Source organism: Lathamus discolor, chromosome 19 (assembly GCF_037157495.1).
Source record: "Lathamus discolor isolate bLatDis1 chromosome 19, bLatDis1.hap1, whole genome shotgun sequence".
In the NCBI taxonomy this organism is placed as follows: Eukaryota; Metazoa; Chordata; class Aves; order Psittaciformes; family Psittacidae; genus Lathamus; species Lathamus discolor.
The window spans coordinates 6,430,764-6,455,673 of record NC_088902.1 but is presented as its reverse complement, the minus strand read 5'-3'; the positions used below and the strand labels follow the sequence as shown (position 1 = coordinate 6,455,673).

The following is a 24,910-nucleotide window of genomic DNA, read 5'->3' as shown; positions in this document are numbered from 1 at the left end:
GTGATATCCAGTGATAGGACAAGGGGCAATGGGTGTAAACTGGAACATAGGAAGTTCCACGTTAACATCAGGAAGAACTTCTTTACTGTAAGAGTGACAGAGCACTGGAACAGGTTGCCCAGGGGGGTTGTGGAGTCTCCTACACTGGAGATATTCAAGGCCCGCCTGGACAAGTTCCTGTGTGATGTACTGTAGGTTACCCTGCTCTTGCAGGGGGGTTGGACTAGATGATCTTTTGAGGTCCCTTCCAACCCTTGGGATTCTGTGATTCTGTGATTCTGTGATACTGCTGCCCTCATCTGTATGGAAGCCAGAGCACTGAGACAGAGCCCAGGTTCTCCTCTCAGCACTGCCTTGATCTCCTTGTCACCCTCCATGCTATCCTGGAGGCTGTTTTGCCCAAGAGGTCCAAAACCAGGAGACAAGGAGGGCCCCCAGCAGGACTTGTCCCCAGGCTCCCTGACAGTGGCATTCACCAGCACCCCTCTGCTTTCTTCCAGCCCAGAGAAGGAAGCGTTTAAGAAGAGGCAGAAACTGCAGCAGGACAATGAGGAGGAGACAGATGAGAATGAGGTGGAAGAGGTGAGTGTGCTTCATGCTCATAGCGAGGGGACATTTGGTTAAGGAGCATTGTCATTGCACCATGTGGAAGAGAGACCAAGCTCAGCCTGATCCTGCAAGCAGGCTAGAGGGGTTGTGGAGATGAGAACTCAATGCTGGAGCAGGGGAGAACTGGTTGCTCCCTAGCCAGCCCTGCTGTGGAGCAAGAAGTTCTCTTCTTCTATGATTCTGTCATCTTCTGGGGCTTGGTTTCAATATGCTTAGGCAAATTGTGGCTGGATGATGCAGTTACTCTGCTGGGAGGAGATGGATGCAGGAATGAATGGGGCACAGGGCTGCTCCCTTCAAGTGTGGATGCTGGATGTCCAGAAATGGTGCTGCAGCCTTTGGGCATCCCATGTGGGAGGCTGAGTCCTGCTGTGTGGGCTGCAGCACATCAGTGAGGGGTGAGCTCAGGTCTGGAGGAGGGAAGAGCTGTAGAGAGAAGGGCAAAGCTGTTCTGCAAGCTGAGGTTAAGCACTCATCCTTCAGGAGGAAGAGGAGCAGGATGAGAGTGGCTGCGAGGAGGAGGATGGACGTGAGGATGAAGACGAGGATTCGGGCAGTGAAGAGAGCCTGGTGGACTCGGACTCAGATGCAGAGGAGAAGGGTAAAGTGCAGAGCCATGCATGCAGCCCAGGGTATGGGGGTGCATTTGCTTGTGTCTCCTAGCACTGAGCTCTGGTCCTGGGATGGGAGAGTCCAGCCACCTCTCTAAGGGGCTTAGAAAGCACCAGGGTTGTTGCAAGGAGTCTCCAATACTCTTTGCTGTACTGCTGCTCCCTAGTAGTGTGGGTTCCCATGAGCTCCCTCTGCCCTCTCCATGTGCTGTAGCTAAGTGGGGCTATGGGAGTGATGCTGCCCCATCCCTCCCAGCCTGACTGTTCCCCTCTGCCCTCCAGCTGTGAGCTTCCAGGCCGACCTGGCAGATCTGACTTGTGAGATAGAGATCAAGCAGAAGCTGATTGATGAGCTAGAGAACAGCCAGCGGCGCCTGCAGACCCTCAAGCACCAGTATGAGGAGAAGCTGATCCTGCTGCAGAACAAGATTCGGGACACGCAGCTGGAGCGGGACCGGGTCCTGCAGAACCTCAGTGAGAAATGCCTGTGAAATCCCCTCCCTGTAGTGTTGGGCCCCAGTCCCTGCTCCTACCCAGCTGACTCAGAGCCAAAGCGTATGCCCCCTGCATGCAGTGCTGGCTCTGGTACAGCTTTGCTATCTCTTTGCCTCTGCTTGAGCCCATGGGACCCCAAGACCCTGCTTGTCTTGCTAGGGGAGGGGACTGGTGAGCTGAGGAACTCCTGACCCCACTGGTGGTGGAGAGGTGGCTGGAAAGGATGGCAAAGCAAAACCGCTTCTAGCCTTGAACACCACTTCATGACACGCGGGAACACTTGGGGAAGCTTGAGGGTCTGCTGAGGGACACATGAAGACCCCAAAGACCTGGTGGTGTAGCTAATCTCTAGGCTCAGCAGGGCAGGATCATCCATGTCGAGGTCTGCAGCTCCTCTCAGCCCAGTGGTTGTGGTGTAACCCCCTGTCTCCAACCTGTGCTGAACCCTAACCCAGCTCTTCCAGTGGATGCCCCCAGACAGAGCCCAGCCTGTGATGGAGCCAGAGCAGAGGGATGTGGAGGGAGCAGTGCCCTGTGCCTCCGGTGCAGGAGGAGCCCGCAGTGGATGGCTATCACAAGCTCTCTTCTTGCTCCTCTAGGTACTATGGAGTGCTACACAGAGGAGAAAGCCAACAAGATCAAAGCAGACTACGAGAAGCGGCTGAAGGAGATGAACCGGGACCTGCAGAAGCTCCAGGCAGCCCAGAAGGAGCATGCTCGCCTGCTCAAGAACCAGTCCCGCTACGAGCGGGAGCTGAGGAAGCTGCAGGCAGAGGTGGCCGAGATGAAAAAGGCAAAGGTACCTGGTCAAGTCCCCCTGCTCACAAGCGATGTTTTCTGCTCCTGTCCTGGTGGCAAGCGGAGCACATCTGTCTGGTTGGATGGATGCCTTGGGACAGTTGGCTGCCTGATCCAACACATGGTACCACAATCCCATCACAGGTGGCACTGATGAAGCAGATGCGGGAGGAGCAGCTGCGGAGACGTCTGGCAGAGACAAAGAGGAATCGGGAGATAGCGCAGCTCAAGAAGGAGCAGCGGCGGCAGGAGGTGAGAGCCCAGCACCCACAGGTGGTCGCCCAGTGTGGTGGAAACTGGCTGAATGGCTCCCAAGGGCTTCCCACGCTCTTGGTGTGGTTGTGGGAGATGCTGTAGGGTGATGTGCCATTAGGGACAGCCTTGAGGCTGGAAACCTGCTCACTTGAAAATCAAGAGTGAGGCTGTTTGTGCCAAAATAACTGCCCCAAGTTTTGGGGTTAGGAGTCCCAGGGCTGTGGCCATCACTGGGGTGTCTGGGCAGGACCCCAGGGGTGTGTGTGTCTCTCTCATGCAGTTTCAGATCCGGGCTCTGGAGTCTCAGAAGCGGCAGCAGGAAATAGTGCTGCGGAGGAAAACTCAGGAGGTGAGGAGAGGGATGGGTTTGCCTCCATGTAGTCCCCATGGGGGTCCTGACCCCAGTGCGAGGCTTAGAGACACCCTGTCTTTCAGTGAGTGCCAGCTCTGGGAGCAGGTATCCCAAACGGGTGGGAGTATTTTTGTGGCTCCTGGGGGAGAAGTGAGGCCTTCTAGAGTAGGCTGAGAGGGGATCCCAGCAATGCAGATCAATATGTCAAAGGCGGGTGCCAGGAGGATGGTGCCAGACTCTTCAGTGGTGCCCAGTGACAGGATGAGGAGCAATGGCCATAAACTAAAGCACAAGAGGTTTTACCTGAGCATGAGGAAGAACTTCCCATTGAGGAAGGCAGAGCACTGGGACAGGCTGCCTGGGGGGGTGTGGAGTCTCCCTCCCTGGAGATGTTCCAAATCCGCCTGGACACGTTCCTGTGTGCCCTGCTCTGGGTGGCTTTGCCTTGGCAGGGGTTGCACTGGATGATCCCCAGAGGGCCCTTCCAACCCTGAGGATTCTGGGATTCAGTGTAACCAGGTGGGAGATGGTTGCAGGCAGCAGGGGATGGTGTACGAGGCAGAAGGGGGACATCCATGAGGCACTAGCACCCTCAGGGCTTTAGGTCTCCACAGCTGCCACTCTTTGTCTATGGGAACCTGAGTGTGATAGAAGAGCTTTGGGGTGGGGTTGCCCATCTGACACCTTCTCCTCCACCCTGGGCAGGTCTCGGCGCTGCGCCGCCTCGCTAAGCCCATGTCTGACCGGGTGGCGGGCAGGACGAGCCAGAAGCCAGCCATGCTGGACTCGGGTGCTGAGGTCTCGGCTAGCACCACATCCTCCGAGCCCGAGTCTGGCGCTCGCTCCGTCTCCAGCATTGTGCGCCAGTGGAACAGGAAAATCAACAACTTCCTGGGAGACCCATCGTCCCGTGCGAATGGGGCTCGGCCACCCAGGTCAGGGCAGGGGCTGTGGGAGTAGGTGATGGTGCATCCCAGGACTCCCATGCCTGGCTTTTGGCTGGTGATGGAGGTTAAAGGCCAGCCTCTTGCTGGTGTTAAACCATTGACCCAGTGACAGGCTGTACTGGCAGCATGTGACTGCCTGTCTCCTGGGCTTAAGCCCAGAGCTGTCCTTCCGTGAGTGTTAACAATGACACAAACCCTGCTGGGCTCATCTCTTGTACCTTTCTTTGCTAAGGGGCAATTGAAAAGTTGGGCAGTCTAGAAACGATGCAGATGCTTCCTCTGCTCCTGGCCAGCCAGAGCCCAACTGGGGCATTCTTTTGGGGCAAGCATGGCTTTCCAGGAACGGTGCAGCCAGTGGCCCATGTGTCTCTTCTCCCCTTTGGCTGTAGGAAGAAGTTCCCCAAGAAGGGGATGAGTCAGACTTTCAGCAAAGCCGCCCGCCTCAAGTGGCAGTCGCTGGAGCGGCGCATCTTTGACATCGTCATGCAGAGAATGACCATCGTTAACCTGGAGGCTGACATGGAGCGGCTCATCAAGGTGACCGTAGAATCATAGAATCAACCAGGTTGGAAAAGCCCTTTAATCCCATCCAGTCCAACCATTCCCAGCACTGCCAAGGCCACCACTGACCCATGGCACTGAGGCCTCGTCTCCACACTGTGTGAACACTTGCAGGGCCGGTGCCTGCAGCCCTGCCCTGGGCAGCCTGTTCCAATGCCTGAGCACCCTCTGGGGCAGGAATTGTTCCTCAGCTCCATCTAAACCTGCCCTGGGGCAGCTTGAGGCCAGTTCCTCTTGTCCCATCCCTTGTTCCTTGGGAGCAGAGCCCAGCCCCTCCTGGCTCCATCCTCCTGTCAGGCACTTGTAGGGAGCCATCAGGTCCCCCCTTGAGCCTTCTCTTCTCCAGATTAAACCCCCCAGGTCCCTCAGACATTCCTCATCAGACGTGTGCTCCAGGCCCTGCACCATGGTGCTGTGGACAGAGAAGGCTGGGTGGTGGGTGCATGGCAGGGGCACAGCCATGCACACAGTGCTGATCCTGTTCACTTTTTCCTCAGAAACGTGAGGAGCTGACCCTGCTGCAGGAAGCGTTGTTAGGCAAGAGGTCAAAACTGCAGGGAGAGAATCCCAAGGGGCTGCAGGAGCTGAACGAGGAGATCGAGGTGCTGGGGGCCAACATTGACTACATAAACGACAGCATTTCTGACTGCCAGGCCACCATCATGCAGATCGAGGAGACCAAGGTGGGTGGTTGGACTGGGCTAGACAGGAACAGAGAGAGCAGGAGCATCATTGGGAAGTGAAGGGTGTCACTGGGAAGAGCTAGGCTGGGTGGTGTCCTCCAGTGCTGTCACACACTTGGTGGGGCTGCATCTTCACAGTCTCTTCTCATTAGGTGGTTAACTGTGGAGGGGGGCACTGCCAGTTCCTTCTATGTCCATGGACAGGCTACCAGTGCCCCATGGATTCTAGGGGAGCTGCAGCCCCTGTCCTGTCTCTGAGGAGCTGGCAGTCACTTGTCCCCATGGACGTTTTCCTAGGAAACATCCCAGGGAAGACTGGCTTGTTTCCCAGTAGAAACCCTGCAGGTATCACATCCAGTCTAGACACTGGGCATGCTGCAGGGATGCTGTGCAGCTCCCAGCTCCTCTCTAGTGCTTGCAGCCAGGAGAGGAGGCTGTGTGCTGGCCCTGGCTTGTCCCCGGCTGTCACCTGGATCGGCAGGGCAGAAGGGCATGTTGTTAATTCACACCGGCCTTTGGGTTGGTGACCTTATCTGCTTGTGTCTGCAGATTAATGTCTAATGAAGTGCCTGCACCAGGATTTCTGTAGTAGCACAGAAGCCCTTCAGGTTGCATTGGCCAGATCTCCCCAGTAGCCACTTGGGCAGAATGAGGAGGTTGGGACTGGTCAGTGCTGTGGAGGTGCTGTGCTGGCCATGGAGCCCATTCTGCCTGTGCCACATCCAGTGGCAAAGCTCCCCCGCTGCATCCCGTGCCCATTCCTCCTGTTTCAGGAGGAGCTGGACTCCACAGACACCTCGGTGGTAATCAGCTCCTGCTCCCTTGCCGAAGCCCGGCTCCTGCTGGACAACTTCCTGAAGGCCTCCATCGACAAGGTGCGGTACCAGGGGTGTGACGGGATTGCCCGTGGAAGGGGGGCAGGTTGCTGTGGGGGGAACCTGCTGATTGGACCCAAGCCCCCACCTGAAGCCCTCGGTGGCTATCATTGCCCAGGGGCTGCAGGTAGCACAGAAGGAGGCCCAGATCCGTCTGCTGGAGGGGCGACTGCGGCAGACAGACATGGCGGGCTCCTCGCAGAACCACGCCATCCTGGACGCACTGCGGGAGAAGGCTGAGTCGCACCCCGAGCTGCAGGCCCTGATCCACAACGTCCAGCAAGGTGGGACTTGGGGCTGGTGCATCCAGTTTGTGGCCATGAACTAAAGCACAAGAGGTTTTACCTCAACAGGAGGAAGAACTTCTTCCCCCTGAAGGAGGCAGAGCACTGGGACAGGCTGCAGGGGGGGTGTGGAGTCTCCCTCCCTGGAGACGTTCAAACCCACCGTGGACACGTTCCTGTGTGCCCTGCTCTGGGTGGCTTTGCCTTGGCAGGGGTTGCACTGGATGATCCCCAGAGGGCCCTTCCAACCCTGAGGATTCTGGGATCCTGGGGCCAGGCATGCTCCCTGTGGGGAGCGTTGCCCAATCATGGTGGTCCTCCAAGAAGCACTTGGAGGTGCATGGCTGTGACCAGCCTGCCCCGGGTTGCCCTGAGGTTGATGCTGGGCAGGGATGTGTGTGCTGGTGACCACACAACAGGGATGAGGACCAGGTCCCCGTGTCCCCCCCTACAACTGCTTGGGCTGCCCCCGGCGCTGTACAGCTCAGATGGTGCTGGACACAATGGGGTCCCCTCTGCAGTGCTGATGTGCTGTCTCCTTCCTGCACAGAGAACGGCTACACCAGCACAGACGAGGAGGTCTCAGAGTTCAGCCTGGCTTCAGATGGGAGGTAAGCACCCAGCCTGGCCCTCCAGCCAAGCTGGAGGAGGCCAGGAGTGGGGTAGGATGTGTGGTGCCACCCATGGGACCTCGCAGGTGGACATGGATGAGCAAAGCCCCACCTCTGGTGCCCAGCCCTTAGGAAGGGGAGCAGAGATGTCTCTTAGACACCTGCAGAGAGCAAAAACTAGGTCATTCCTTGGAGAAAGGGTGCTGGGGAGCAGGGGTGACCCAAGGAGTCTGGTGTGCCAGTGGCAACCAGCTCTCCAGAAGGAGTTTGGCACTGAAGATCCACTTTTGTTCCCTTCTCTTTGTACAGCATCTCCCAGTCTTTCACCATGAAGGGTTCAGCAAGCCAGGATGACTTCAAGTTCAAGGTTGATCTTTCTGTGTGCCCCATCACAGGGAATGGGAGGAGGGATGGAGGGGCATGTTGTCCAGTGATGGTCTAGGCCTCTGCTCTGTAGTCTGACCCTTGGCATAAGGCAGTCTGGCTGGTCTCTGGGTGGGGTCAGCTCTAGGGAAGAGGGTGCCATGGTCCTCTGAATCACCAGAGGCTTGGGAAGCATCCACCATATCATCCACCAAGGAAGACCCTGTGCAGTGCTGCATTCGTGTAGGCAAAGGTGGAAGAGAGCACCTGTTGTTGTGCACAGGCTTAGAGTGTGTAAAGCCAGCACGACACAGGAGAAATTCCATCTCCTGTGGACAGAGAATGAGCTCTTCCACCCTTACAACTCTCTGGCTGTTCCTGCTGTCCCTCCCCATGCTGCCTGTGACTGAGCCCTCTGTCTGCTCTAGGGAGAGCCCAAGCTCTCAGGGCAGATGAAGGCAGTGTCAGCTGAGTGTCTAGGACCCACGCTGGATGTCTCCACCAAGAACATCACCAAGTCCCTGGCATCCCTCATGGAGATCAAAGAGGACGGGATCAGCTTCTCCGTCAGAGACCCCTATTACAAGGAGAAAGTGTCACGCACCATCAGCCTGCCCACACGAGGAAGCACCTTGTGAGCATGGGGTGGTGGGTCTCTGGGCAGTGGGAGGCTCATGCAGGGTGGGAAGCTGTGTCCTGGCTGTGGAGTTGCAAAGAGGTGAGGGTGAGCCCAATCCTGCATCTATCCAGGCTTGTCTGCAGCAAGCAGTGGGGCATTTCTCCAGCAGGACTTAGAAAGTATCTAGGAGTATGCTGATATCCTTTGCAGATGGAGAGGAGGGTACTCCAGGAGGAGGGAAAGAAGGGGGAAGGTCCTCAACTCACTGTTCTGGGTTATCAGCCTTCTTAAAGGCTTCTTGGATTACCAAAAGCCTCTGTGCTCATGGGGTGACTTGAGGCATCTCTGATCTTGTGATTGTGACTGTAAAGCAGCCCAACTTCTCCATTTGCTCTGCTGGGAAAGGCCATTGGTGTTCAGCATGGATGGATCCCAGCAGGGGCAGCAGGCATCCACTCTGCTCTCTTTCACTCACTTTAGTCCCAGGCAGTCTCGTGGCTCGGACACTTCACCTCTGACGAGGAGGAAATCCTATGACCGTGGCCAGCCTGCCAGGTGAGCTTGGGAGCTGGAAAAGAGCAGCATGGGCATGGAGAGGCTGGATGGCCCAGACAAGTGAGGAAAGATGCTGGCTGGACCAGCCCTTGCTGTGCCAGGCAGTTGCCAGTAAGCAGTTCCCAAGTGACGTGCCCCTCTGATCCTTCCTGGCTCAGGCCTCCAGACGTTGGCTTCACACCTCCCTCATCCCCACCCACCCGTCCACGCAACGACCGCAATGTCTTCTCTCGTCTCACAAGCAACCAGAGCCAAGGGTCTGCCCTGGACAAGTAAGTCCTTGGTGGGGTGGGAGCATCTGGGTGAGGGGGACCCATTCCACAACAGCAAAGAGCATGTGTTGGTTCCCTCTGGGGTATAGGAGCACAGGACCTGAGTCAGCTCCAGCCCATTCTTCTGACACCATTTTCATGCCCTACTCCTGTCCATGAGGGAGCTGATGCTCTGCAAGGGCCACGCTGGACCACTGCCCTCTCCTGCCTGCTATGTGTCCCTGCCGAGCTGTCTGCTTGCAGGAGCTTGCAGCCACGGCTTCTGCCTGTACCCTACATGGAGACAGGGCAGTGCCACACTTGGACCATTGGGAAAGGCTATGGAGCAGGATGGTGTGAGGTGGGATGGGGGCTTGCAGGAAGCTGATGGACGGCCACCAACTCAAAAATGCTGCTCCAGCTTTCCCCTGCAGCAGACTGCGGACCTGCCCTCGACTTGGAGTGTTTCTAGAACCGCTGATGTTCCTTGATGGAGACCTGCTGTCTGATCCTCATATGCCCTCCTGCTCCTCTGCTCTCTCCCCTGGTTCTCCACATGTGCTTCTCTTCCCTCTTTTACCTCCTCCTCCTTTCTGTCCTGCACTGGCTTGGATGCAATAACAATCCTCCACCTCTGACTCCTCTGCTACCTCTTCTCATCTGGGTTTTCTCTCCCATAATCCTGCTAATTTTCTGCCCCTAGGTCTGATGACAGCGATTCCTCTGTCTCGGAGGTGCTGAGGTATAGACAACTTTCTATTTATTATCCCTTTCTTCTCTTCTCCTCCTTCTCTCTGTCTCACGAGCCTGCTCTCCCTCATCCCTGCATGCTTCACCTACACCTTGCTGCTCTCCCTCACCTCCCATCCTGTGTGTGCTGGCCCCTCTTGGCATGCCACCTCTAGTGTCTTGATGCCGGCCCCTCGGTGGCAAGTTTGAATCATTCCTGCTCTGATAAGCCCTTGGAAATATGGTGTTAGTCTCACCTACAGGCACTGGATGGTTTGGGGTGGCAGCATGTTGTTCTCGATCTCTGATGGGTTCTTGTCAGCATGATGCCACAACGTCCCGTCCTGTTCCCCAGATCTCCAGCAGGATGGTGTGGTGCTGGGAAAAGGGGAAGCAATGCTGGGAGCTCCTAGTGTGTCTTTTTTGCAAGCATCTTCCAGGCAGATAATTCCAGGTGCTCCCTGAACCTGGTTGTGCTTCCCTCATGCTGGGTTGTGGGTAGGTAGATCTCCTTCCCACAGAAACCGGGTCAAATTGTAGTGCAGAGACCAGCCTGGGCATTCAGATGCTCCTGATCCCACTGCATCCTCCTGCCTATGGAGGTTTCCCAGCCACCTTTCCTGCGACTTTTAGGAACATCAGCCCTCCAGCACCCATGTGTCCTCTCACGTTGCCCATGCCCTGGGTTCCCTGGGGAGTTGGCACCAGATGAGTCTGTGCTGTGTCACTTGGAGTGGTTTGCAGCACCACAAAGTCCTGCTAACAACATCTCACCCTGGGAGCCAGGATCCCATTTGCATTTAGTGTCACCTCGACTGGAGGAAACACTAGAGGTCGGGACAGGCCTGTTTCATTTGAGCTTAGAAGTGCAGCTGCTAACTGTGGTGACATGCGTGTGATTTCTAAACCCAAATGAATGAGGCTGTTTGTCCTAATGACTAATGTAAACCTTTTGTGGCCTTGGGTCTGGCCTTCTCCACCCCTGTGCCTCAGTTTCCCTGCCTATAAGAAGAGACAAGCACAATGCAGGCTGCTTTGGGTCACCAGCTGGGAAGAGCTGATGGTGGCCATGCACACTAGGGTCTGGAAGAGTCTGAAGGGTAGGGCTGTTGGTTCTCAGTACCCTGAGCACTGCCAAAGTGGAGGTGATGCTGTGTTGAGAGGGACAGGCAGCAAGTGTCCCTTGGAGGAAGGTTTGGCAGGGATAGCCCAGAGCCAGTGGTGGCTGCAGGGTTTTCACAGCAACAGGGGTGCTGGGTATAAATACCTGTGCTGTCCTTTGTATCCTTATATAAGCAACAGTGGCCCTGTTTCCAAATGTCACCAGCCCCAGGATGACAGCCTCCAAGGACCTGGGTGCTGGGGTTTGGTACCCTGAAACGTTTATCCCAGCCGAGCTTCAGGCTAAAGAAGGTGCAGTTTGTCCCAAGGACAGGCTGGATCTCCTGGCTCCTTGGGTCTGTGCTGGCCAGGCATGAGAGGTTCATCAGGAGAGCAGAGGCCACTGGGCAGCCCCCTCCTTTCCCAGTGTGTATTGATGGGGCAGGGGCTGCTCCTGGGGAGATTCCTGGGGTATCCAGGAAGACCATTGCTCAGATGTACTGGGCTCAGATGGAGGGGCCCTGTGGCACTGCCATGTGGTGGAAGATGCTTGGTATGAGGCAGCTCTTGTTCTCCCATGCCCTCAGGACTGTGTATGTAGTGTGGTGCTTTCCACACATACCCCGTCACGCTTGTTCTTTCTTTCTTTCCCATGCAAGGGGTGTCATTAACCCGGTGGGTGGCACCAAGAATGCCCGGACAGCCCCGCTGCAATGCGTCTCCATGGCAGAAGGACACACCAAGCCTGTGCTCTGCCTGGATGCCACTGATGAGCTGCTATTCACTGGGTCCAAAGGTACGTGGTGGACAGTGAGGACATGGGGGTTGCTGGCCTGCAGATACTGTAGGAGCAGCAGGTCAGCATGGGGGATGATCACTCTCTTCAACTACTTGACAGGAGGATGGAGCCAGGAGGGGAATGGTCTCTTGTCTAGTGCTCCCAAGGAACAAGGGACAGGACAAGAGGAAATGGCCCTAAGCTGTACCAGGGGAGGTCTAGATGGACCAGGGGAGGCTTAGATGGAGCTGAGGAGCAATTTCTTCCCCAGAGGGTGCTCAGGCATTGGAACAGGCTGCCCAGGGCACGGCTGCAGGCACCGTCCCTGCAAGTGTTCCCAAACTGTGCAGACAAGGCCTCAGTGCCATGGGTTAGTGGTGGCCTTGGCAATGCTGGGGTAAGGGTTGGACTGGATGAACTTAAAGATCTTTTCCAACCTGGCTGATTCTAGGATTCTATGTGAAGTGCTGGACACCATGGGGATGATTCCTCCTGGGCTTCTTGTCTGTCCTCAGCATTGAGCCTTGCCATACCCTGCCCAGCTCTTCTCCTCTGATTCTGAGGGTGTGGGGAGGTGATGCTCAGAGAAGGTATTGCCCTCAAGTCACCATGGCTTTGGAGGGAGACTTCTGCCATCCTGACACTCCTGGACATATTCTTCCTCCCACAGACCGAAGCTGCAAAATGTGGAACCTGGTAACAGGCCAAGAAATTGCTTCCCTCAAGGGTCACCCAAACAACGTGGTTTCTATCAAGTACTGCAGCCACACGGGGCTGGTGTTCACTGTGTCTACATCATACATCAAAGTGTGGGACATCCGGGACTCAGCCCGCTGCATCCGCACCCTCACGTATGTGGCAGACGGGAGAAGCTGGGGGGGACTACGGCCTTCTCTGGGCATCTCTGGCTTTGCAGAAGCCAGTGTCAGGACCTACTGAGGCTGGGGACAGGGCCAAATTCCAGCTGCTTTAGTGCCACTGCTAAGGAACCAGGAAGCTGGGAGAAAGCTTGGGGTGAGGGGACCCATGTGGTTCCTCAGTGGGGCCTCAGTGTCTCCAGGCTCCACTCATCCTCCCTGCTTGACCTCTGTCTCCCTTAGATCTTCTGGACAGGTGATCTCTGGGGATGCCTGTGCTGGGACCAGTACCCGCACAGTCACCAGTGTGCCGGGGGAGCACCAGATCAACCAGATTGCTCTGAACCCCACTGGCACCATGCTCTATGCTGCCACTGGGAACTCCGTCCGCATCTGGGAGCTGAGCAGGTGAGGTGCTGGGGTGGGCAGGACAACTTATGGAGTGGATACTGTCTATCCATAGTGAACACTGTCTGCTCAGAGGCGCCTAAAATAACTCCCCTGGGGAAATGGAAAGCCTTTTTAGCAATAGAACTTGCCTGGAATAAGTACTTTCAGGACCCTTTCCTATGGGACCCAAGGGGTGATAAGCAGCAGTGGAGCTACTTAGGGTGAGGGGTTTGTCCGTGAGCTGGGCAGAGCTTAGGAGAAGGGGAAGGAAATGTGGGATGAGCAGCAGTACACCCTGGTTTTGCCCTTGTCACCCTCCCTGCCAGGTTTGCACTGACTCCTTGCTGCAGCCTAGGCTCTGGAGCCAGATCTGGGCATGCCCTGAGGTCTCCTTCCTCCTGGCATCAGCAGGAAGAGGGATGTCCCTGCTCACAGTCCCCCAAAATGAACAACCCCTATGGGAATCCTTTCCTGGGAGAGCCCTTTGGACGAGCAGCACCCAGGAAGGGGCTAGCTGACCCATGTTGTTGAACTCAGGTTGCAGCCCATCGGGAAGCTGAGTGGCCACATTGGGCCCGTGATGTGTCTCACGGTAAACCAGACGGCGAGCAACCACGACCTGGTGGTCACAGGCTCCAAAGATCACTATATCAAGGTACTCACCTCCCCCTAGAGCAAAGCTCTGTGTCACAGAGGGAAGCCCAAATGTTGGTAACCCCTTGGTCTCTTCTCATAGAATCATGGAATGATTTGGATTGGAAAAAACCTTAAGATCATAGAATCATCAAATCGTTCATCTAGTTCCAACCCCCAAACTCTCTCTCCTGAAATCTGAGCCCAGATTCCAGTTTCACCTCTGCATGGAAGATTTTTGTGCATCACCCCAAGTCTTGGTTTTTGCTTGGTCCATAATAGAAGTGCACCTTTGGAGATGGATTTGCATTTCTGTTCTCCCTCAGGCTCTCCTTTCCCTCAGCCAAGTACTTCCTGTAGCCGGTACTTGCATGTTATGGCCAACCCACATTTGCAGCTCACCCTGTTCTGCTCAATCCTCCTCCCCAGTACAGATGCCAATTCCCAGTCCCCTTTCCAGCCTCAGTCTGGGTGCCCTGAACCTGGAAAACAGATGGAGTGATGGCCACGTTCTTCAAGAGAGGGTCAGCTCTGTTTCCAGTGCCATCTGAGGTCTTTCCCCACTATTCTTCCCCCCAGGTATTTGAAATTGCTGAGGGTATGGTGGGCAATATTGGCCCCACTCACAACTTTGAGCCCCCTCACTACGATGGCATCGAGTGCCTGGCCATCCAGGGAGACATCCTCTTCAGCGGCTCCAGGGACAATGGCATAAAGAAGTGGGATCTGGAGCAGCAGGAACTTATCCAGGTCTGGAGGGGAGCATATCATACAGGTCCTGAGGGTGACTCAGGGTAATGTGTGGTAGAGGAGCATTGCTGCTGGTGGGACCTTTGTCCAGGGACCTTATGCCAGTGTCCTGCACTGAGCTCACCAGGGAGGATATTCCCATTCCTGGAAATGTGGCAGTGCATGAGTGGGGTGGCTCTGTGCTGTGGGGCACTCAGGATTGCCAGCTCCCCCTGGCACACAGGCTGCAGTATGAATTGCAGTGCTGGGTGGGGTGTTCCTCTCTGAAGATCAGATGTTATCTCCTGCCTATGGAGCAGGGGAGAAAAAACAAACCCTGACTTTTGAATCCATCTTCTTGGCCTCCTAACTTTGCTTCATTAGTCCTACAATCCAGATCAGCCCCAGGGTGCAACAGTAAGGATCTGACCCATGCTGGGTGCATGAGGCCGGTGGTGTGCTGCAGATGAGGTTGCTCATGATCTCTGCTCTATGCCTACAGCAAATCCCCAATGCCCACAAAGACTGGGTGTGTGCCCTGGCCTTCATTCCCGGGCGCCCCATGGTGCTGAGCGCTTGCCGAGGAGGCATGATCAAAGTGTGGAACGTGGACACCTTCACCCCCGTTGGGGAGATCAAGGGACACGACAGCCCCATCAATGCCATCTGCACCAACTCAAAGCACATCTTCACTGCCTCCAGGTGAGCCCCGGGCTTTCTGTTTCCCAGAGCCCCTGGGAGGTGGGAGAGCCCTGGGCTGAAGCGTCACCCCCAGGCCTGGGTGGGTTTGTGCTGGGTGGACAGGAAGCAGGGAGGGAGGGAAAGGGGGAGTCTCACAGCTTTCTAGTCCCTCCACTCCATCTCATCTCGCCCATCTTTAGCCTGCCCCATGTCATGGCCTGCCCAATGAAGTGCCAAGAGCTATTCCCTGACCATCCCCTTCCCATGCTCTGGTGATGCCCTGGGTTTTCCCTCTCCCCGGGGCTGGACATCCTCTGCTGCTCTCGGGGAGTTCTTTGGCAGCAAGACTCTGATATCCTCTTTTCCACCATGTCCCTTTTCTCCCTTCCTTTTTCTCTGTCTCTCTCTGTCTCTCCTCCTCCCCACCTCCCATCTGTGCCACAGTGACTGCCGGGTAAAGTTATGGAATTACGTGCCTGGGCTCACCCCTTGCCTTCCACGACGCGTCCTTGCCATAAAGGGCCGTGCTACTAGTCTGCCTTGACCCTTCTGCTCTTTCTCTCTTGCTCATGCAGTCTTCTGTCTTTTCTTCCCTTTTCTCTTTCTCTCCATCTTTTTCTCCCTCTGTCTTTCTGTCGCTTGCTTTCACTCCTCTCTCCCTCCCCCTCTCTCTTTTTCTTCCCTTCTCTCTGGTCTGAGCTGCTTCTTCACGGTATGAAACTATTTTGCGTTTTTCCCCACTTTGCTAGAAGAGACTTGTCCCCTTGTCCCAGTCACACCCCTGCGGCAGTTTGGTTTCCTTGCTTTGGTTTTTCTCCTTGCTGAGTGCCCACATCCACTGTGGCAGCTCGGAGGACACTGTGGCCTTGCCCACTCCTTTGCATGGATGGTGGGGTGGGAGTCAGCAGTCACCCCCAAAGCAGCCCATGCCCTGGGGAGACTAAGCACAGCAGCTCCCTGTGGTGTCACTGATTTGACCTAGAGTCACTCGAGGGGTGCAGGAGTCCTGTGGTCAGGGTCAGCCCTGGAGGTCAACCTTTTTCATTGTCCCCAACTGCTGCCAGTGGGGTGAGCTGGAGGCTGAGCCCCATTGGGCCTGTCTGCTCCCCAAAACAGATTGGGCAAACTCTTGCCATGGGAAAAGGGTCTTGTGGGGTGCATGCTGCCATGGGCTGGGGTGGGCAGTGTTGCTCCTCTCTGCAGGACTCCTGGGGTCACACCATCCCTCTCACCTTTTTTTCTCAGTGACTTGACAGTGAAGCTCTGGAGCGGGAGGAGGTTACCCGCAGGGTCCAACTAGGAGCTGCAAAGACTGGAGGACATGACAGGAGGGTGAAGGTCAGGGTACCTCTCCCTTGCTATCAAGACCTGGTCAACTCTAAGAGCTCAGTCCAGGGATAGGGATTTCTTTGTGCATGACCTGGTGGGGTGGATGATGTCCCATCTGGTACTTTGACCACTACTAGCTCCTGTGAGAAGGCAGCTCTACAGGGCATCGTCAGCTCCACCTTCCCTCCTGTTGAGGTTTCTTGATGGTTTTCCAGTGACCAGGAAGTGTTTCAGCTCTTTTCTCACCCATCCTGCTGTAATGCCTGCTGGAAACTGTGGGCATCAGAGCTCCTTGGCTTCTTCTGAGACACCCCCTTGCCTCCATGGGCTTATGTGGCTTCCACCATGATGTGCTGCTTCTGTCCCTGCTGGCCCTGGGGCTGGTTTCTGCAGGAGTCTTTCTCCACTCCACAGCCACAAGGACATTTGGTGTCTGCTGGCCAGGACCACAGCACAGAGGGGCTGTCTTGGAGCCATTACCTGTGGGACAGCCTCTCTGCTGTGGGCAGTCTGGAGAAGGATTTCCAGGTAGTCCTATCATTCCACATCCTCCATCTACCTGTTCCCAGCAGTTGGAGGTGGGCACCTCTGAATTCCTTTGCCATGTCCCAGCTCTGGATGTACAGCAATCCTGGGAACATCTCCACCAGTCAACTTACAGACAAACCTGCTGCAGTTCCCTTTGACATTCTCTAAACTCCAGTCATAACTCCAGTCATAAACTCAGCTGACCCATGGCTCATGGACTCTTCTTGCCCTTGTGCTCTGCAGTGGGGAAAGGCTGCTTAACCCTGCTCTTGACAACCTGGCCCTCAGCAGGGCTTCTGTGGTGGGTTCCTGCAGCATGCTGACCCTTGAGATAGAGAAATGAAGCAAGAACAGAGGTTACAGGGCAAAGAAGCCAAGTCTGGATTCATCACCATCATCCCTGTGATTCATCTTGTTCTGGAAGCTGTAAATCCTTCCTCCAGGCTCTGCTCTTAGTCCTCTACCTGGGAAGGACTAGCTCAGGTTTGGCCCACTGGCCCCATGGATCTGGAAGCCAGAGAAGGCCAAGACAAGGCATAGAGCAGCCAGAGGATGGGCCAGGTTGGCCTCAGCTGTGCCAGAAGCAGGGTGAGGAAGGGGCTGCACACACTCATCTCGCACAAGGCCCCCGATTCACCCCATGTTTGAAGGACAATCCTGCAGTGGATGATCTTGCACAGTCCAATCTCCATGAAAAGCTGGGGACTCTGTTCAGGACTCTTTTCCCAGGGATGCAGCTTCTGCAGGCTCCCTCCTCCTCTGGCTCCAGAGCATGCAAGGCCCTGGTCTCACACTGAAGTTTTTCTCCATCAGTCCTGTTGGATCATCTCCTCCTCTGTCCAGACCCTGGCCAAGCAGGGCTTCTCCTGGCATGGCCAAGGAGAACCTGGTGTTCTCTGTCACAGAAGAAGCAGTGTTTGAACTCAAATTTAAGGATTTCTTCATGAGACCCCAACAGCAATGAATTGGGATCTCAGAGGCCACAGGGGGTTCAGGACCTGCCTCACAGACCATTTTCCCTCTGCTTTTTCCAACCATGGTGACTCTTGGACCACCCCCAAGATCATTTTGGGGGAAAACCCCATCCTACTAGCTTGCCTTTGTGGTGGGTGTGATGCCTCTGTGTGTGTGGGTGTGTGTGTGACCCTGCCCAGTTCAGTGAGCAGTCCCTAGCAATCATGTCTGAGCCCTGCACTGAGGTTAGGAGCCCTCCTGCCATGGCTGATGGAGAAGTGAGAGTAAGGCATAGACATGGGGGCCTCAGAAGGTGTCACCCTCCTTGGAAAGGGTTTCCCTGCTCATTCCTGAGCTGGCTGAAGCTTTGCTTGGTTGGAATGGGTGGTGTGGATGTCTGTATTTGGGCAGAGATGTGTGTTTGAGTGTCTGTTACTGGGTGTGCCATATTCATCAATGTCTGCACCAAGATCTGCCAGTGCCTGATGTGGAGCCTCTCACTGCTCCCTGCTGAAGTCGATGAAGGAACCTGCTCTTGGAGTACTCTTGGAGTCAGACCTTTCCTTTCACCACCAGTTTCTTCTTATGTGTAGGCTGCAAGTGCCTGCTTTATTTCCCAAGGCTGGGTGCTCAATCCTGCCTGATGCTGAGCATCCACCTCGCTGCTATGTCCAGTAGCACGTTGAGGGGGCCTCAAGGCTTTTGCAGCCTGCAGGTGCTGCAGCACAGCAGCAAGTGACTGGATAGGGGGTCTCTAAAGAAGGGGGTAACTGTGGTCCTATAGCTCTGTGTGTGTGTTTTAGTATCTGTGTGAAATGCACAAGAGCATTTCTTGAGTGTTGATCTGGTTTAGCTACCTCATGGTGCAAGCTGGGTGCTGTTGTCACTGGGTTTGTGTTGGGAATGGGGTGGGGAGTGTGTGTGCTGTTAGGTTTTTTTCTTAATTATTGTTATGGTTTTTCACACTTGAATTCATGCTGGGGGACACATGGCCTCACCCCCACCTCACTGTATGTCTGAACTGCCCCTCATGCAGCAGGATTCCCCCCAGCTGGGTCACAGCACTGAGGTTTTGCTCCTGTGGCTGGTGGGGTGCTTGGGCTGAGCCTCAGCTTTGTTGCTATTACTGTGTTGGTCTGCAGTGTGGAAGGGGTCCCTCTTGTCCCCTTGCAGGATGGAAAGGGACCTCTGAAAGGCTCAGCTCAATCTGGATTCCTGCCTCTGTTCTAAGAGGGTGCAGTGAAGCCCTTCTTGTGTTCAGAATGTCCATGCAAAGCACATCACTGGAATGAACTGGTCCCCATTTTCCAGAGCCTGCAGCCTGGAGCAGCAGGGAACTGGTCCTGTAAAAGCCTCTGTCCAGGTCTGTGAAAAAACATCATTCTCATGTATGATGTTTGATTATTTTATCCCCAAACCATAGTTGAATCTAGATCCAGTCCCAGACACTGAACATAAACCAGGGTAAACCTGGAGCCCCAGATTCCCCACTGCCTGGGGCTGGGAAGCTGACACAGGGTTGTATACTGCTTTCCTGGCACAATGGGGTTTAGAAAGCGGCTCACAGCTCTGAGCCACACTCTGAGCCAGTTTAGGCGGGGCAGGTTCCCCCAAACACTAAAGCACAATGTCCCAATATGCAGGTGGTCCAGCAAGGGTGGCCCCTGAGACTCTGGTCCTTCAGAGCCATGGGCTTAGACAGCCAAGGTGGAGGTGGGCTCAGGTGAGGGCTCTTTGTGTGCTGGAGGAAGCAGGTGAACTGTGTCATCCTTTGCACTGTGCTGGGGAGCTCCTCTGGGGCTCAGGACTTGCACGGCTTAAGTACCTTCTTGTGGCTTCTGAATCCCTCTGCCATCGCAGGACCGGTTTTGAGCTGCCTTTGCACCATGCACCTCCTTTTGCTTTGCCCTTGGGTGCATTGGTTCGATACCTGCAGTCCAGGGAGGTCCTTCCCTTCCTCAAATTACTGGGTGCTGCTTTTGTACCTGGGGCCTGACTCTTGCCCCATGGATCTCCCCACTCCAGCACACAGGGGCCAGCTTCTGCTCAGAGCTGAGCTTTGCACACAAGGGTCCCCAGACCACTCTGAGCCCCCCAGGAAGCCTCGGCACTGCCTTGTCCGCGGCACTCGCAGCTCTTGTGGCACAAAAGGACACGTGGGTGCTGCATCTCCCAGCCTGGCCAGCTGTGAGGAGCTGGGCTCTGGGGTCCTGTCTCCTCCACTGTTCTTCCCCAGCACCTCTAAGCACAGCTGCTTTAAGGTCTCAGATTCTGCCTCCTGCCTTGGTGCTGCAGAACCAGTGCCTGCTCCCCAGGGTGCTCTCCCAGTGCCCCTATCCCTGTCTTTCTTCCCTTGTCCCCTATGGGGCAGGGTGCAGGTACAGTCTCAGCAGAGCATAGAGCTCCCACTTGCTTTTTGGCAAGCTCACAGCCTAGAGGCTGCAACACCCTCCCTGAGTCCCCTCATTCCTGGGGAGGGAAGGGAAATCCTGGCCCTCCTGGTGTTCCAGCTGGAAGTGGGTGGGAGCCCAGCACAGCCCCAGTCCTCCAGGCCCTGGTCTGGCTTCCTGGGGCTCATCCCTAGAAAAGCACAGCCCTGTACCTTCCTCCTGCCCAGGGGGGCTTTTCCCTTCATCCATAACAGCTCTGCCTGGTACCTGCCAGCTCTTCCACATGCCCTGTTTCCTGGGATCACCCAGCACCCTCCAGTCCAGTCCTGGGGAGGGCTCAGGCAGCATCAGTGTCATGTCACCTGCTCATTCATCCCTTCCTGCTGTAGAAGCATTGCAAATAGCAGGTGCCTTCTCTTGCTCAGAGCTGTTTTCTAGAGGCCAACTCTTGTGAAGGTGTGTCTTTTGTCTCTGCTGGGTCATGCAGCCCAGCCCAGCAGTCTGGGTATGTCAGAGGACAGGCATGTACATATATTTTATACCTCGATGTGTTTCTGTAAATAGTGTAAGTTATTTCTGTCTCATGATGTACATGTTTTTACACTGGTTGTGGTTGGTCCTTGCCTTTTTGTCCTCACAAATATAATGTACTGAGATGAAGCATCAGAGAAGAGATGGCTTTGAAGAGGGGAAAGCATAGCCAGAAATATCTGGCAAAGGGGTTGTTGGAAAGGCTGGATGAACTGATGTAGCTACAGCCCTCTGTGTGTTGGGAGAAGGTAACTTGCATCCTTACAGGCACAGCCCTCAGTCAGTCAAGGTAGATGTGATTGCACTGGGGGGAACTTAAGGAGCTGAGGTGGAGGAAGCACAGACCCAGCCAGGCCCTCTCCTGGGCAGCATGTGCCCCCCAAGACACCGGTCAACCAACCAGACTGCAGGGCAGGAAGGGGGGCAGTGAGCTGTACCCACAGCCCAAACAGCCTCCACAGAAAGCTGTTTACTGGGCATCACCTTGTGTTGGCAAGCATTCTTGGAACAGCCCTACCAACACGGGGACTTGTGCTTGTTTAACCTACCTAAAGCTCTATGTGCGTAATGCCTGAGGAGCTCTCTCTCTCAGGCTCCCCATTGTGCAGCTCCAAAAGTGAAAACATTAAGCCCATCTTCCCACACCAAAAGCGCTAGGACAGAAAGCTGTTGCTTAGTGTCACCTACACATGGTGAACACTCGAACAGTCACATCAACATGGGGTCTGCATTTGTTTAGCCACCTAATGCTCCTTCTGTATAACGCTCGTCTGGGGACCTCTCTAAGGCTCTCCATATTCCAGCTCCAAAAGTGACTGCATCCAGCCACTGTTCCTTCACCAAAGGTGTCAGAACAGAAAGCTGATGCTGGGCATCAGCTCCATGGGGTGAACACCAGAACAGCCCCATCAACACGGGTTTCTGCGCATAGGATCCTGGGGACACTGAGAACCCTCAGGAAGTGGCAAGGCTGCAGGGAAAACGGATAAAGCGAGGAATACGCTCCCTGTGGAGAAGCTGGTCCCACCGCCATGGCTCGGCTGTGGGGGTGCTATGCCGAGGGCCATAACGGCGGCGTCTGGCGCGCAGGGAAGGAGAAGGAGCCGCTGGAGCAGCTTTACCGCGTGGGACCGCTGCTGGGGAGCGGCGGCTTCGGGTCCGTGTACTCGGGGGTCCGCCTGTCCGACAGCGCCCCGGTAAGTGGCGGGGCCGGCGGTGGGAGGCGGCGCGGCGGGGGCCAGCTCAGCCCAACGCTGCCCTTGGCTTGCAGGTGGCGATCAAACGCGTGGCTCGGGACCGCATCTCCTCGTGGGGCGAGCTGGTGAGTGCGGGACCCCCGGGACAGCGGGAGGGGAAACCGGGAGTCACCGGGGAAGGCGGAGCAGCCGGGTGGGGGATGCCCGGTACCGATGGGGCCGAGCAGGGCGGCACCGGAGCATCCTCGGGGCAGGGGAGCACGGTACTGTTGTGGCCAGGCAGGAGGGCACCGGAGCATCCCCTGGATCGAGGAATGTCCAGGCACTGACAGGTCTGGGCAGGGGGACATCAGAGCACCCCCAGGGCACGGCAGCACCGGGTACTGGTGTGGCCAGGCAGGAGTGCACTGGAGCATACCTGGGTCAGGGGGACAGCCGGTGCTGTGGCTAGGCAGGAGGGCACTGGAGCATCCCCTGGATGGCCAAGCACTGGTAGGTCCAGGCAGGTGGATGACAGAGCTTTTCCCAGGTTGGGGGATGCATGGTACTGGTGGGGCAGTGCAGGGCAGCACTACACCATCCCCTGGGCAGGGGGCACCAGACCCCTGGTGCAGCATCAGCCCAGCTGATGGCATCGTGGTCTCCCTGCAGCCCAACGGCACTCGAGTACCGATGGAGACAGCCATGCTGAAGAAGGTGGGCTCTGGCTGCAGCGCCATCATCCACCTCCTGGACTGGTTTGAGCTGCCCGACAGCTTCGTGCTGGTGCTGGAGCGTCCAAAGCCGTCGCAGGATCTGTTTGACTTCATCACGGCGCGGAGGTTCCTGCCTGAGGACCTGGCGCGGGGGCTGTTCCTCCAGGTGCTGGAGGATGTACGACACTGCCACAGCTGCGGCGTCGTACACCGAGACATCAAGGATGAGAACATTATCATCAACCTGTCTACCGGAGAGCTCAAGCTCATCGACTTTGGCTCCAGCACCTTCCTTAAGGACACTGCCTACACCAAATTTGATGGTGAGCCTGGAGCTGGGGGGATGCTCCCGGTCCTGGGCAGTGCAGGATCCAGCCTGGCTGGGCACCAGCACTTCCCTGCTTTGCTGGAGGGGGAGTTCATTCTCCAGCAGCTGCCAAGTTGCTTTTTGTGCAACTTGGTGCAACCCCACATCCCCGGAGATGCTGGGGCACAGATCTGGGAGCAGGCAGCATTCTCCTGCTGAGCTGTGCCTGTACCTTGTAGGAACAGGCGTGTACAGCCCGCCAGCCTGGGTCCGCTACCATGGCTGTCCAGCAGCCATCTGGTCGCTGGGTATGCTGGTTTCTGACATGGTCTGTGGGGACATCCCCTTTGAGTGCGACAAGGACATCGTCAGTGGGAGCTCTTCTTTTGGTGCCAGGTCTCTGTCAGTGGGTACCCAACTTCATGGCACAGGGGAGAACAGGGTTTGGGAGGTGGCTCTGGCCACATGAGCATCCTGCTGAGAGCTGTGGAATAGGCTGATCTGCCTTGGTCAGCTGGAGGAGGTGGCACATGTCCTGCCATCATGCTCTCCTCAAGCACACATCATGGAGCATGAGGTGTGGGTGCGTCTCTGAGCACACCCAGCAGCAGTGCTGCGGATGGTGGCACAGGGTGGACAGGAGCCTCCTGCGACTCACAGCGGGTCCCACTTCTCTCCCCAGAGTGCCAGCACCTCATCCGGTGGTGTTTATCCCTGCGCGCTTCCGACAGACCATCCCTGGAAGACATTTTCAACCACACATGGCTGCAAGCCCTTCACCTGCCCCAGGAGACAGCCGACATCCACCTGCACAGCCTCATCCAGGAGCCTGGCAAGTGACAGCTCCAGGCGGCTCCTGGCCAGAAGCAGCAGAGAATCCCAGACTTGTCCTGCTGAGCACAGAACTGAGCAAGGATCCTCAGATGGCACCTCGCACAGCTTGTCCTGGACCTCGTCTTCCAAGCACCAGTGGCCGCCATCCAGCCCGGCTGCCCTGGACTTTGTGCTGTTCTGTTCAGTTTGCTTTGTTTTGGTTTGTTCTGGTTTGTTTTCTGGGGGAGATCGGGGTTTGGCTTTGTCCGGTTTGGGCTTCAGGGGGACTGGGGTAGCATTTTGGGGTTGGCTGTTTTTTTAGGGAGGTTTGGGATTTTGGCCGATTTGGCCTTTTTTGGGGGTGGGTTTTATCAGGGAGCTGGGTCTGGGGGGTTGGGTGTAGGTTTTGTGTTTCGTTTTCTTTGTTTCTGTTTTGTTTCTGGGTTTGGAGGCTCCCCAGTGTCTCCTGACCTGCTGAATTCAGGAACACAAGAGGAACAGGGACCTTCTTGTGAGAAGAGCTTCAACAGGGAAGAACTGATGGCGGGGGGCAGGTCCAGGGTGGTGCCTCTTCTCCTCTGTCCCCCTGCTCGAGTGCCTTCAGTTACCATCTGGGCTGTGCTGGAGGAAATACTTGAATTTTCCTACTCTGGTGCTTTTCCGAGACTCGCCTGGATATACAGCTCCTGCCCAAGAAGGTCAGAGGACACGCGGGAGCCCAGCCGGGCGATGCCTCCTGTGCCTCCATCTCACGTGGATTTGTCTGGGGTTCCTTGCTTCTCTGTGCCCTCACGAATGCACAAACAATGCAAACCAACAGAGCTGTAAATATGGACAAAGTTAGAGAGGAGCAAAGGCTCTTGTACAGTTGTTAATAGTGATAAGATTTGACCTTTTTTCTTGTTGCTCCAGTTTTGGTTTTTAACTTATTTTCATGAATTTGTTCTTTTGTTTTGCTTTTTTTTTTTTTTTTTAAGAGTTCTAGCCGGTGGGCAGTTATTTATTTATTTATAATTCCCATGGGTTTCCAACCCGCGCCTTGCTCCTGCAGCCGCTGATCCCCTGGTTTTCCATTTGGGTCTTCCCTCCGTGTGTGTCCTGTGTCTGCCCCCAGGTCCCTCGTGTTCCTGCCAGCAGCCTGGCGGAGGTGCGGAGCGGCTCCTGCTCCCAGCTGCCTGTGCCCATGGTTGTGGTCGCTGCCACTTCCCTGCCACAGGCAGGTTCTCAGCCTGGCATAGGGACTGCACATATGGACTGGAAGAAAGGAAACCTCTTGTTTCTCTGCTGTTTCTCCCTGATGGGGAGTTCACTGCCCTTTGGTAGGAGACGATAAGGACATCACTGGGCCTGAGAGTTCCTGGGGATTTTTATGAGGAAAACCCCCCACTTAATCATACAAT

General features: G+C 55.8%; 2 protein-coding genes across 6 annotated transcripts in view; both read left to right on the top strand.

Moving 5' to 3' along the window:
• The window catches only part of KIF21B (kinesin family member 21B), a 39,758-nt gene extending 23,659 nt beyond the window's left edge, over positions 1 to 16,099 (top strand). For 2 of the 4 annotated variants that reach the window (XM_065698391.1, XM_065698389.1), the window contains 24 exons: positions 501 to 582; positions 1,093 to 1,210; positions 1,503 to 1,694; positions 2,315 to 2,514; positions 2,658 to 2,765; positions 3,049 to 3,117; positions 3,826 to 4,055; positions 4,457 to 4,604; positions 5,126 to 5,311; positions 6,085 to 6,186; positions 6,305 to 6,470; positions 7,021 to 7,081; positions 7,391 to 7,448; positions 7,873 to 8,078; positions 8,544 to 8,618; positions 8,777 to 8,890; positions 9,573 to 9,611; positions 11,359 to 11,495; positions 12,148 to 12,328; positions 12,578 to 12,742; positions 13,262 to 13,379; positions 13,937 to 14,107; positions 14,589 to 14,788; positions 16,013 to 16,099. In XM_065698391.1, coding sequence (XP_065554463.1) covers positions 501 to 582; positions 1,093 to 1,210; positions 1,503 to 1,694; positions 2,315 to 2,514; positions 2,658 to 2,765; positions 3,049 to 3,117; positions 3,826 to 4,055; positions 4,457 to 4,604; positions 5,126 to 5,311; positions 6,085 to 6,186; positions 6,305 to 6,470; positions 7,021 to 7,081; positions 7,391 to 7,448; positions 7,873 to 8,078; positions 8,544 to 8,618; positions 8,777 to 8,890; positions 9,573 to 9,611; positions 11,359 to 11,495; positions 12,148 to 12,328; positions 12,578 to 12,742; positions 13,262 to 13,379; positions 13,937 to 14,107; positions 14,589 to 14,788; positions 16,013 to 16,067 — 3,181 coding nt within the window. In that variant the 3' untranslated portion in view covers positions 16,068 to 16,099. The remainder of the gene's footprint in view (positions 1 to 500; positions 583 to 1,092; positions 1,211 to 1,502; positions 1,695 to 2,314; positions 2,515 to 2,657; positions 2,766 to 3,048; positions 3,118 to 3,825; positions 4,056 to 4,456; positions 4,605 to 5,125; positions 5,312 to 6,084; positions 6,187 to 6,304; positions 6,471 to 7,020; positions 7,082 to 7,390; positions 7,449 to 7,872; positions 8,079 to 8,543; positions 8,619 to 8,776; positions 8,891 to 9,572; positions 9,612 to 11,358; positions 11,496 to 12,147; positions 12,329 to 12,577; positions 12,743 to 13,261; positions 13,380 to 13,936; positions 14,108 to 14,588; positions 14,789 to 16,012) is intronic. The other 2 variants (XM_065698390.1, XM_065698392.1) reach the window with 2 other exon arrangements.
• Positions 16,076 to 23,815, top strand: LOC136023689 (serine/threonine-protein kinase pim-1-like). 2 transcript variants are annotated; one of them, XM_065698415.1, is made up of 5 exons: positions 16,076 to 21,695; positions 21,770 to 21,820; positions 22,347 to 22,713; positions 22,937 to 23,107; positions 23,380 to 23,815. In XM_065698415.1, the coding sequence occupies exons 1-5, from the start codon at positions 21,531 to 21,533 to the stop codon at positions 23,535 to 23,537; spliced, it is 912 nt and encodes a 303-aa protein (XP_065554487.1). In that variant the 5' UTR covers positions 16,076 to 21,530; the 3' UTR covers positions 23,538 to 23,815. The 2 variants fall into 2 exon arrangements, with proteins under 2 accessions (XP_065554487.1, XP_065554486.1); XM_065698414.1 differs by lacking the exon at positions 22,937 to 23,107 and having other exon boundaries at positions 16,081 to 21,695.
• The last annotated feature ends 1,095 nt before the right edge of the window (positions 23,816 to 24,910 follow it).

Coding starts and splice junctions, on each gene's coding strand:
- LOC136023689 (XM_065698415.1), top strand. CDS start 21,531: ATGGCTCGGCTGTGGGGGTGCTATGCCGAGGGCCATAACGGCGGCGTC. Junction 21,696..21,769: donor GCCTGTCCGACAGCGCCCCG/GTAAGTGGCGGG, acceptor CTTGGCTTGCAG/GTGGCGATCAAACGCGTGGC. Junction 23,108..23,379: donor TGCCAGGTCTCTGTCAGTGG/GTACCCAACTTC, acceptor TTCTCTCCCCAG/AGTGCCAGCACCTCATCCGG.